This window comes from Pseudonaja textilis, chromosome 1, assembly GCF_049901715.1.
Source record: "Pseudonaja textilis isolate UNSWEBS1 chromosome 1, rPseTex1.2, whole genome shotgun sequence".
Lineage (NCBI taxonomy): Eukaryota > Metazoa > Chordata > Lepidosauria > Squamata > Elapidae > Pseudonaja > Pseudonaja textilis.
In genome coordinates, this window is record NC_141990.1 from 279,491,042 (window position 1) to 279,504,444 (window position 13,403).

At 36.0% G+C, this 13,403-nt stretch overlaps 1 protein-coding gene across 2 annotated transcripts in view; it reads right to left on the reverse strand.

Annotated features, from left to right (window-relative positions):
• Positions 1–13,403, reverse strand: part of PRKD1 (protein kinase D1) — a 111,881-nt gene that overhangs the window by 27,268 nt on the left and 71,210 nt on the right. For both annotated transcript variants that reach the window (XM_087921852.1, XM_026710697.2), the window contains exons 4-5: positions 4,145–4,305; positions 3,346–3,369 (exon numbers count right to left, since the gene is read on the reverse strand). In XM_087921852.1, coding sequence (XP_087777978.1) covers positions 3,346–3,369; positions 4,145–4,305 — 185 coding nt within the window. The remainder of the gene's footprint in view (positions 1–3,345; positions 3,370–4,144; positions 4,306–13,403) is intronic.

The window sequence follows — 13,403 nt, forward strand, 5'->3', positions numbered from 1 at the left end:
TACCCGAACAAAGCTGAATAATATAAATATAAATATAAATATAAATATAAATATAAATATAAATATATATATATATAATTTCTGCATTGTATTTAATTAATCAGTTTGCTTAATCAATAAGAAATATTTAGAATAGTTTCTGAATGTATCCTTATATATTGGGACAGTTCAGTCCAACGTAGTTAATGTGTAATATGCACTGCTTCCTATGTCATTTAAGAAGATTCACACTCAAGTGACTGAGAAACATATATGAGGCAGTTCTAGAATATTCCCTGCCAATATTTTCTATTAATGAAAAGCAGACAATAGAAGCCCTAAAACTGGAACTAAAGGTTAAAGAATTGTGTCCCATAAGAAAGTAAATAGATGCCTTAATTCTTTCTACAGGTAGTCCTTGACTTACAACCATTCATTTAAAGACCTTTCAAAGTTATGGCAGCACTGAAAAAAGTGACTTTTGACCATTTTTCATACTTATGACTGTTGCAGCATCCCCATAGTCATGTGATCAAAATCCAGATGCTTGACAACTGGTTCATATTTATGATGACTACAATGTCCCAGGGTCCTGTGATCACCTTTTGTGACCTTCTGACAAGCAAAGTCAATGGAAGAGCAAGATTCACTAAACAACTGTGGTCTTAAGAAAGTTCTCAACATGGGGCAAACAAAACTTTTGAGCTCAATTGTCATATGTCAAAGACTGCCAACATTCTTTCATCCCCTGAAACTCTAGGAATCTACAGTCAGAAATAATAAATAAAGAACAGTGTAAAGTAAAAAGGTGATTCAGGGCATACAGGAGTCCTTATGTTCATAAGGAGCTGCACACAGGTGATAGATTCATGTATTCAATATAATACATTTTGTATTTGAACCCAAATCAGCACAGAGCCCAAATGTTATATATACATCCCTACTGTTATAAATCAATCTTCTTTTTCTGCAGGGAACAAGCACAATTTCCCAAAAATGAAATACAATTAGTGAGCTAGGAATGTTTCGTTAGCATGAAAGGTAGCACTAGGTCTAAAGTTTTCAACACAAAATTATATTATATTGTAGACATATCTGCTAAAACTCAGGTTTCTTGTATCAAAAGCATAGGGGATTTCTTTTATCCAGTATATTTTAGTTAGCTAGTTTTCTTTGGCCCCGCCTCCCCGAATAGCTAGCCAGAATTCCTGACTCGGGAAGCTTGGATTCTGACCAGGAAACAATTGCTCAGATTACACTATGGAAACTACAGAAGCCAGCTGTTTGTCAGGCAATAAGAAAAATGCTCCAATTAATTTGCAGCAAGTATACTGAGTCTGAGAAATAATATCCTTGAAATACTACAAGAACCTTTTGCAAATACTATGGGGGAGGCATTACAAGTGCCACATTGCCAAATGTTTCAGAAAAAAAATGATTAAATCTAAAATACCCTTTCAGCAGCAAAACTTCACTATGCAGCAGTTCAGCTTTGGCCAACTATAACCGAAGTTGAAAACAAAAATATCCATAGATCTTCAACTTCCAAATATAGGATTGTCTGCCACAAAAGGAATAAAATTGGTGGAAGCTACTAAATCCAAATAGGCGGCCTTAGTCCTCTGAGCCACCTGTGACCTTCTCATCCCCACTTTTTGGCTCCCAAAGCACTCAGATCAGTGCCATAATGCAAACTGGCAATTTTTAATTTTGCTCCTCCCGCCCCCCCCGCCACCTAGAAATGAAACCTTAAAAAAAGTATTGTTAAGCAGTAGATCCATCCTTGACCTAATGTCTTGAAACCTAAATGTTTGAAACTGTCTCATCACCATATACACACCATTGGCTCTGAACTCTGTTCTTTTCTGTTGTCTTCTTGTTTAAAATGAAACAATAGAGAGCTAACAAGCAACCTTTTGGGTCATGGCAGCTTCACCCACCTCTGAGAAAACATGCTTGGCATAAACAGAGTGTTCTTTTTGGAGCCATAACAAACTCTTCTCGTTCCTTGGGGTTTCAAAGTAATGTTTTAAAATAATACCTTATAGAGTCCTCTTTTATTTGCTAACTATTTGAATTATGTGGTTTTGTTCCTTGGAATTTTCGTTTTGTTAATGAGTGAGTAACCACATTTCATGAAGGTATACAAAGGATTTCAGTAAATACACACACAAAGAGAGAGAGAGAGAGAGAGAGAGAGAGAGAGAGAGAGGTGACTCTGTGTATGAGAGAAAGTTTGACATAGTATATTTATATACACTACGTATAGTATAGTATATTTTTGTTTTGTTTCAAGATATCAAAGCTGAAGTATCATTTGAAACCCCAAAACTTCCCAAACAGTTTTCTCCAAATTTCTATCTCTGTCAGTACATCTACTTTCAAATTTAGATGCTTTCTGTTTACTGCCACTGATCCTATTTGTTTGCAAAACCTCTAATGCCCAAAGCATTTTAACCTTTTTAGCACGGGGCTTCTTCTCTCTCTCTCTCTCTCTCTCTCTCTCTCTCTTTTGCTTGCATTGCATTTTCTTCCTTTAAACTTTTTAAAACTAATTTTTATTAAAGAATTTTTTAACGAAGTAAAAAAATAAAGGAAAATAAAGAAAACAATAAAAGGCTAAAAAAGAAAATAGAAAAAGAAAGAAAAATATTATATAGTAGTGGCTTCCAATTTTCTTGAGAACAGTTATAGATACATTTAAATTTTGTTCTCTCTCTCTAAAGTTACATCATAATTTCCTTCTTTCCATAAACTATCCCAGTCTCCAAACCCATTAATCACAAAAGCATTTTTCTCTCCTTTCAGCTAAAAGGGCATAATATTTTAAACCCCTTTCTCCAAGCACTAGAGGTATAAGCCACTTTTCTATATTGAAACAAGTTTTGTTTCAATTTGATAAATGCGTACATAAAATAATATCTGACAATGAAAATGAAAGTTTTTGATGAATTAGGCTGCAATGTACCACCTCTTAAAATATCAATATTTTCCATTATAAGCCTTGTCTCCTGGGCATTAGCTATGTTATGATACAGCATAATGAAACCTTAACACATTATCCATATCCCTATTTCTGGCTGATACATGGTAAAAATATACCTTTTCCACTGTGTTCTTAAAATAGAGCAGCATAATGCAACTGGAATTATAGGAAAGTTTCTCAATGTTTCATTTCTGCACTGAGAATATATGTTTTAATCATAGCATTAGCATTATTACAACTTACAGTTGTACAGAACTAAGGAATCATGATCTATCTGAAGTCTTACATGAAATTTACAGCAAAACTAGAAAGGCCAAATTCCTGATATGTTCTGATTTGACACTTTAAAGAGAGAAGAGAGGAAAAAAAGAAAAACCCACCTCAAAACTGGGGCTTGCAGGAATCTAGAAAATGAAGGCCACATTCAGAACAAGGGAAAAAGAAAATGTAGAGCAATATTATTTAGAAAGTAAATATAAAGTTTAGAACAAAAAGTAACAAACTGAAACATGTCTGAAATTATTTAATATGTGCATTTTCATGACACAATTGTTCATTTATAAAATATATACAGATTCTATAAATTAATTGATCAACAAGTTCAGAATTGCCCCCAATTGCACTCATCTGCCAACAAAGTAAATACATAGATTTCCTCTTTTTCCTTGCTGCCCCTCATAATCAACAAGAAAAGAGAGAGAGAATTGTTTTGTAAAAATTAAATTCTGCTCATACAAAGTTAGATTTGCTATTTTTAAAAAGCTAGGAAATTATAGTTGGGTAATTTACAGTTTGAACTTTAATACCAAAAATGTACTACTGTAACTTTTCAAAGTTCAAAAGAAAAGAATGGAAGCAGATTGGAGCAGAAGGTTCCACGTGCCTAAAAAAAAAAAACACCTAAGGAATGTTTTTGATCCCAAACATGTTTACCTTGCTAGAACAGTTTGATACAAAAGTTTGGAGAATCCTCCCACACTGAGGAAATAAGAAGCAACTAAGATCCCTCACCCACATTTGTGGAAATTATTGTGCTGTTTCTACAATGAGTTTTGTTATGGGATCCCAAAAGCATTTATGCTGGGACACACATGTGAAAAGCCCATCTACACTAAAAAACACACATTCAAATATATTTGTTACTCAGCCTATTATTCTCAACATTTAGACATTCTGTACCTGGAGTCCTTCATCTGCAAGTGTAGACGAAAGTTCAGCAGACATTGTTCTGAGATTACCAAGGCCTGTTAATGAAACATTTGATAATCGCCTCTTCCGGACACAACTACAGTTGTTAGGGATTTTAAATGCACATCTCTTGTGATAGTTTAAGCCGCATCCTGAAAAGAACATAAAAATCTATTACTCCATATTACGATATAATATAATGTATTACAATATGAGTGCAATGAATACTAGAATTTGATAAAAAGACTACTATCTTTTTTAAGTTTGCATTTTTAAATAAGCAGGAAAAGTAAAATGTACACGTTCACCAATATTCCATGGTTTGTTTCTGTAACACAGTCCTTCTCATCAAAGCAAATTTTTATACTCTGGAATATGCTAATGAATCTCTAATATGTGGACTCCATTTATGCTGTCAAGAGCATGCATTAAAAAGCAATTAGATTTGAAAAAGATTCTTCACTTAGGGATGATCTAACACACCTTACATTAATTAGTTTCCCTTGAGCGCAGATATTTTTCTTTCTGAAGTAATCCAAATTCAAAACTATAGTTAGTAAGTAAAATAAATATACCTATCATGCCCTTGTTGGAGTCTAATTCTGAGGCAGAGATTGAGCAGCTGACAGGGAGTGGGAGTGTGGCTCCGGTGGCTGTGGAAGAAATGGGGGAAGGGCACAGTCCAGCTGGGCATTCAGAGGATGACCCAGGGCCATCCCCTCTTCATCCTAGGGCACGCGGGGAGGAATGGAGAAGGGAACAACGTGGCTTGTGGGAGAGAAAAGGGCCCTAATCCCTTTCATTAGTTGCAGCTGGGAGAATAGGATATAAGAAAAACGTTTGCACACAGCACCTTGCTGGAAGCAAAGCGTGCATTATCTTTGTCAAGGCTTATCTGGGTTTTGGCATCCTCCCAAATGTGTGTGCTTCATTATCTTTTGGAAGTCTGCAATTTATTATCCTGGCCTGTCATGTTAATTACTTCAGCATGGTTTGTGTTGGGTTTTTTATTTTTAATTTATCTGTACTTTGGGTCCAAACTGCATTTCTTCCCTTTGTAGACTGTTTTTGGAAGAGTTTGATCTTCAGCTGAGGATAACTGGACATTGGGAGCCAAGTTGGAAGCATTAAAGGGACTTTACCTATTTTTGTGAGTTTGTTGCTTTTGCGCCATGCCCCAAGTCATCACAATACCATTTCACAGTGCTTTACATCTCTCTCTAAGTGGTTTATAGAATCAGCATATTGCTGCCAACAATCGGGGTCCTCATTTTACCAATCTCAGATGGATAGAAGGCTGTGTCAATTTTGAGTCCTGTCAGGATCAAACTGCTGGCAGTTGGAAGAGACAGTATTCTAACTACTGCACTATCACAGCTCCTAATATCCTTTTTTTTCTTTAGTCTTTCTTGGTGCTTTATCAGTGTAGTAAAAAAAATGTTCTGTAGTAGCTGTGGTTATACGATTGTTTTTACTATCATAGACCTTTAGTTTCTAGCCAAACCAAAATCTGGCTATCTTACTGATCACCATCAAAATCTAATCTTCAACCTGTTTCTATGGACTTCTGTGAACCAGCATGAAAAATATTGTTTATGGAAAACCAGCTAACAGGCAAGGTTAGCATATCTCTTGCAGAGAGTATCTTTGTTCATTGAAAAGATTGATGAAAAAGATGGGGAGGGATGTCCTTGAAATAAAAGCACTGACCACAAGGAAAATATTCCCAAGAAGCAGAAAAATTCTGCAATGACCGTGTTGTGTAAACAAGTATTCTCCATATTTGCAAGCACACAGAAAACAACCTTTTCAATGTATTTTATTATTTGACTTATGCTTGCTACAGGTTCCACAGTGTATGCCATTCAGTGCCCTTGTCCTGAACCTTGTGTGGATAAAACAACTGGAGTTTTCATGACCAAAATTAGAGATGGTTTGGGCATCATAAAAAATACAAAATGGGAACCCTTCTGGAGAAAAATGCACTCATATTTCAATGAAACCCTACTGAGCTTATATGACAGTTACTTTTAAAAAATAACAAATAGATTTTAGCACTGAACAATCCTAACTACAGAAGGAAAACATTCAGTAACTTTTTTTATTTAAACGTACTCCTCTTTAAAAGTTTGCCCTTGCAGCTCATTGCTCTCCCTTTCACTACAAATTGCCAGAACTGCTATCAACATTGGTCAGTTTTTTTTTTTTTTTTAATAAACTTTATTAGTTTTACTTTTTAAAAAGTCAACGACAACACAGCTACAAAGTATATACAACAAAAAGACGAACAAGTCTTGGCATGGGCCAAGAGGGAAAGAGAGGAAAGCTTGAGAGAGGAAAGAGGGAAAGGGAAGGGAAGGGTGGGGGGGGGGAAGTGGGGATAACAGAAGTAGAGAAAACATTTATAATAAAACCATATTTTTGTGACTGTCTGTAAGGTCTTTTCTTCTTCCAGACTATCATCGGCAGTGCTTTTCTTTATCTCTGCCTCGGAGGCCTCGGCCTTAATTTTCTTAGAGGTGATCTATCTTTGATTAAGCCAAATGTACAAAGGATTCCAATTGCTATAATAGGTTGAAGATTCTTTATTTTTTAATGCTTGTGTTAGTTTGTCCATTTCGCGCATTGTAAGATTTTCTGAATAACCATAAGATCAGTGGGGATAGAGGGTAGTTTCCAGCACTGGGCAAATGCCAGTCTGGCGCGGTTAAGATGTGGATTGTAATATACTTTGACTTTTTGGATATTTGTTTATCAAAAATTCCTAGAAGGAAGGACTCTGGTTTGTACTCAATTTGTTCCATGGTTATTTCCTCTAGCCAGTGCCTAATTTTTTGCCAATACTTCTGGGTTTCCTTGCATGACCACCACATGTGAAAGAAGGTACCTTCTATGTGTTGACATTTCCAACACTTGGGGCTCGTGTTGGGGTGCATCTTCGCCAATCTCGAAGGGGGCAGGTGCCATCTATAAAACATTTTATATAAGTTTTCTTTATAAGCTGCTGATTTTGTGATCTTAATGTTCCTGTTCCAGATCTTTTCCCATTCTGCTAGGGTAATGCTCCGACCCACATTTCTGCTCCACGCAATCATATTTCCTTGACAATTTCTTGTTCTAGTTCTGTTTCTAATAAATATTTGTAAAATTTAGATATATTTTTTTACTTGGTCCTAGTAGAATTTTGTCTAGGGTCTGTAATTTATTGTAGATTCCGAATTCCTTAATGTCTTGTTTGTATTTACTATGAATTTGTAGGTACACCCACTGATCAATTATAGATCCTCGCTCTTGCAGTTCTTGTCGTGTTTTCAATTTTCCTTGTGGGTCTAATAAATTTTCGTACTTAATCATTTTGGTTATATCCAAATTATTAGGGTGTACTATCGCTTCCATTGGGGATATCCAAATCGGTATTTTTAAATAAATCTTTTTACGTACTTTTTCCAATTAGTTAATAAAGAGTCCCTGATAAGATGCCTATGGAAATATGATTGCCTGGGTTTCCCAGATTCCCACAGAAAGGCATGCCATCCTTTCTGCATATCGTGGCCTTCTAATACTAGTGTTCTTTTGTTGGTTAGGTTCACCCAATCCTTTATCCATAGGAGGGTGGCTGCCGTATGATATATTTCCCAGTTTGGCAAGGCTAACCCTCCTCTGCTTTTCAAATCTTGTAGGGCTTTTACGTTAATCCTAGCTTTTTTCCCTGCCAAATGAAATTCAATGTTATCTTGTTTAGTTCCGTAAAAAAATTTTATTTAGTTTAATTGGTATTGTCTGGAATAAATATAGAAATTTTGGCAGAATATTCATCTTAATCAAAGCAATCCTGCCCAATAAGGAAAGTTGTAAATTGCTCCAAAAATCTAAGTCTTTCTTAGTTTGTTGGAGAAGTTTATCATAATTGTTTTCTTTTAACGATTTGCTTTGTGGAGTTAGCCAAATTCCTAAGTATTTAATTTTTTTGTCACTTGTATTCCCATTGTTGTCTCTAGCTCTTTATTCTGGTCTCCTGTTAAATTTTTAGTCATTAATTTTGTTTTTCCCCTGTTTATTTTAAATCCCGCAACTTCTCCAAATCGCTCTAGTTCTTCTAATAAGTTGTGTCCTTTTTCTATGGGCTCCTCCAGAAAAAAACCAAATCATCTGCGAAAGCCTGTACTTTATATTCTTCTGATTTGATCCTCAAACCTCTAATTCTCAAATTTTGCCTAATGTACGTCAGAAGAGATTCTAGAGCGAATATGAAAAGCAGAGGGAGAGAGGGCAACCCTGTCTTACCCCTTTTTCTATTTTTATCGGGCCAGTTTGTTCCCCATTTATTAGAATGTTTGCCTGTTGAGTGTGGTAAATTGTAGTGATGACATTTTCAAATCTGGTGCCAAGATTCATATTATATATTTTTGAATTAAGAAATGCCAACTTAAGTTGTCGAATGCTTTTTCAGCATCCAAGAACATAAATGCAAATTGTTTTTCTGGGTGGGCTTCATAGTATTCTGAAATGTCTATCACTGTTCTTAAATTATTCTTAATTTGTCGAAATGGGAGAAATCCGCTTTGATCTTCATGGATATAAGTATTTAAAACCTGTTTTAATCTATTGGCTATTATAGAAGAGAATAATTTATAATCTGCATTCAGGAGCGAAATTGGTCTATAATTATTAATAAGTCTATGATCAAGGTCCTCCTTCGGGATCAGTGAAATTAAGGCTCCCTCCACGAGTCCGGCATCTTGGCTGCTAACAGTACCTCATTAAATACATCCAGCATCAGTGGTCCAATTTGTTCTATGATAATTTTGTAAAGTTCTACCGGTATCCCGTCTGGTCCTGGTGCTTTATTGTTACTTTGCTTCTCTATTGCTGACTTCAGTTCGGACCATGTTATATTTTGGTTTAATAATTCTATCTCTTCCTCTCCAATTGCTTTGTCATTCGCTTCCTCCAGGTATTTCATTATTTTATCCTCAGAGACTTCTTCTTTTTGTATAATTTCCCAAAGTAATTAGAAGTGATCTCTTTTTCTTCTCTATCTCCTCTTGCATATTGCCCCCTCATCCATTAATTGGTGTATCAATCTTTTTCTTTCGCTTTCTTAAGTTTGTGGGCTAACCATCTCCCTGGCTTGTTTGCATGCTCAAAGTAGATTTGTTTAGTCATTTTCAGACTAATCTCCAATTTTTCTTGTTCCAGTAAATTTAGTTTATGTTTAGTTGTTAATAACTGGTTCTGTATTCTTTGGTTTTTGGGGTTCTTTTGTAATTGGGTTTCTAAATCCTTAATTTCTTGTTGTAAGTTACTTTGTTGGGCATACTTTCTTTTATTTCTCATAGCATTGTAAGAGATTGTTATACCTCTTATATATGCTTTTAATGTGTCCCATATATTTTGTTTCAAGTTAGATCATTATTATTTTCCTTTAAGAAGAAGTTCAGTTCTTCTTTCAATTTATTAGTATATTCTTCTTCTTTTATTAAATGAGTGTTAAAAGTCCATCTTTTCTTTGGTTTTCTTCTACCCTCCAGGTTATTTGAATTGGGTTGTGGTCAGCCCAATCATTTGGTAAGATTTCGCTATCTTTGATTTCATTAAATAATTCACCGTTTATCCAAGCCATATCTATTCTTGTCCAAATTTTATGTGGTTAGAATAATAAGTAAACTGTTCTTTTGGGGATTTAATTTTCTCCAGATATCTACCAGATTCATTTCATTCAACATATCCTTACATGGCTTAGAGAATTCTCTATTTCCTTTTTGTTCTTACTCCTATTACTATGATCCTTCCGATAGTCAGCAATAGAGTTAAAATCGCCAATCAAAATAATATTACCATTTTCAAATTCTGTTATTTTTTGATGGAGATGTTTAAAAAATTTACCTTGATCATCATTTGGGGCATAGATTACTACCAGTAAGAGTGTAATGCCATTAATCAAAATTTGTACCACCAGAGTTCTTCCTTCAGGGTCCGCCCAGATTAACTCCGCTTTTAAGTCATCTCTCACATAGATTGCAATACCTTTCTTTTTGTGTTTATCAGCTGGTGCTGTAAATAATTTTCCCAGTTTCGGACAATCTAGGAATTTCTCCTCACTTTTCCTAATGTGTGTTTCTTGTATGCAAATTATATCAACATTTTGTTTTATTAGTTTGGTTAGAATCCTTTTCCTTTTAGCTCTTGAATTTAGGCCGTTTATATTAATGGAAAGAATTTTCCTTCCTTCGTCCATTTACTTAAGTCTGCCTCGCTTTTTGTCTCGTAACTCTACGGCTCTCTTCTTGTGATTGATATGAAGTTGTTTCTTCTCTTTCTCGTTGTAAGTTGTCTTTCCCTTGAATTTGGACAGGTCTTTCTTCTTTGTTCCTGTATGCGGTTACGATCTTCCTGCATATTCCTTTGGATTTTCTCCTAGTGAGTTGGTCCTCCGTGGTTGTTAGCTGTTCTAGGAAGTTTTGTGCTTGTTCTATTGAATCTATTTTAATTTTTCTTCCTTCCACGATATTAGCATCCCTTCTGGGATTAGCCATTTAAATGAGATTTCATTTTTATTTAAGTAATTGGCTAAAAATTTATATTCTTGCCTTATGGCCCTCACTTTTCTTGGAATCTGCTTGAGAATTATGATCTCTTTGCCCTTATATAATATTCTCTCATCTCTGGCCTTTCTATGTATTAGGTCTCTCATGCATCTTCTTGAAAAGCGGATATGGATCTCCCTTGGGCAATTGTGACGCCTTACATAACTGGTGTTCACCCTATAGATTTCATCAAATTCCTTGAGTAAGTCATCCTTCTCTTTTCCAAGTAGTTCAGCCAACAAACCTGCCATTAAATGTTCTAATTCTTCATTTTTGGATTCCTCCACGTTTTGGAACCTTAAGTATGCAGCTGCTCTGTCCATCTCAAGTTGGACCAAGGAATCTTCCATTTCTCTATTTACATTTTTAAAATCTTCCTCAGTCCTTTCCAGGTTTCTCTCCGCTTGTTCCGTCCTCTTCTCTATTTCTTTTATTTTTAATTCAGTTCTTTCCATGGCCAATTGCATTGTCCCGACCCTATCTTCAACTCTCTGTATATCTACTCTCATCTCCTCTTTTAATTTACTCATTTCTTCTTTCAGTTCGCTAATATCTGCTCTGGTCTCATTATGATTCCTAATCATAATCTCCTGCATTCTAGACATTGATTCTTGCATTAATTCTTGCAGGGATAATAATGACGCTTGTAGGTTGGCATTAGTAACAGTCGGTTGTTTTTCTCCTACCAAAGTCTCTTCTATAGTTTTCTGCGTTGTTGGGAGGCAGTTGCCAGAGTTGTCATCAAGGTCTGGTTGTTCTTCCTTCCTGTTTTCAGGGCCGTGGTTGTTGTGGAAGTCATCTCTGATAAAATTTGTTTTTGCAATTGGACTATGTTAAGAATGTTATCCCAAATCACCATTCGATGTATTATGTATTATTCTCTATATTGAATTCAAATACCGGAGTTAATTGTATTTTACCCCTAATAAATCATACTTGTTTAAAGCATACAACCAACTCTAGAATATCTCACTCTATATATACTATATATACTTTTGTCCTATAGTGTATATTAATATTTAAGATTCCATTTTATCTGAGACAACCCTATTAACAGTCCTTAAAATTTTTATATATCCAAGAGAGTCTAATCTGTAAATCTTAATAACTGTAACAAGCAGTTTGCCTTTATACTTAACTATTATAGAAAAAAAGGAAAGAACAAAGAGAAAGGGAGAGAGAGAAAGAATGCAGGAAGAAAGGGGTCTTTTCAATTTTAGGGAATCACAAAGCACGTATCTGTAGGATTAGTTCCATAGAAAAACAAATCTGAGTTGGGGTTGGCGTTTTAGTCTTATCGTCTCTCCTCCTGGGCGCACCAAGGAAGCAGGGGAGGAAGTGCTGACTAATTGCTGTCAGCAATCAGCGATCAGTCTTGGCCAGGCTTCCGTCTGTCTCTTCCTTCTTCTTCTTCCTCCTGCCAGCAATTGTCAATCCACAGTCACTTTGGGTATCTGCCTCAGATCGATCACTTTAAAAATCAGTTTTGTAGGCAGTAATGCTAAAAGGAAAGGATCTTGCATATAAAAGTCAGTACGTCTTTTTCTGGCTCTCTACCTCTCGCTCTGCCCTCCTTCGCAGCTAAAATCCTCTCCTAATCTTCTAGCCTTCTCACGCGCAGATCCGAGATGGCAATCCACTCCTGAGCTTCTTGAGTTCCCACCGCCTTTTTCTCTCCTCGGCAACGCTCCAATCCACACTTTCACTCTAAGTGTCGAGCCACTTTATCCCCCTTTCACTTTTCAAACTGCTTTTCCGGCCGCTTATCTCCAGCTTCCCCCACTGTTACTCACAGTGAAACAGGGAGAATCAGACCGAACTCTCTCGTGGCTTTGTAGTCCTTCTGCCCTTTTCCGCTCAGACCTTTCAGGCAGTCACTTTTTGCTTCATCAGTTCAGTGGCAGACCGGACTTTGGAGCCGCCATTAGCTGGCAGCTGGCTCAATCGCGCTGGTCTCAGAGGCTCTTCCTTCGTTGCTGGGGAGTTGCCTACCCCCAAACAGCAACCCGGGGGTCCTCTATTCAGACACGAAGCTCTACGGGTTTCGTGTATCCACTGGGGATCCCTCCAAACGCGAGAAGAGGTGTTCGAAAGCCCCAGCTGGGCTTCTCCACCTCTGGACGTCCCTGTCCTGCCACCCGGAAATCTGTCAACATTGGTCAGTTTTATAGAGTACACCAGTCAATTAGGATCATGGACATTCCAGAAGTTAAAACAATCCTATGCTTAATTCTGTGTTTGTGGGACTCTTTTTTATTCAGAAGTAAATGAAGTAAATTTTATTTTTTTATTTAGAAATAAATGCTTGCTACATATTCTAAAAATGTCTGTGTCATTTGTAGATAACTGTTTTTGTACTTGTTACAGCAACATTCCTATCTTTAATAGCTAAGTTCAGCAAACAGATACATTATACCTTTTTTATATATAAATGATTTGAATTTGTAACATAAGACTATTCTGTTTTAGACCTTTACTGACTTATTTTGAATATACACAGAGAACAGTGACCATTTTTAGAAATGTTATATATAAGTTGCAAGTCATTCTAGTAAAAAGGACTATACTTTTCAAAACATGTTGGGCCAAATTAAAAAAAAAAATGATTGGAACTTGGAATTCCTCACCCTCTCTTTTGTTTATCATCAGAGAAGCCAGGAAAG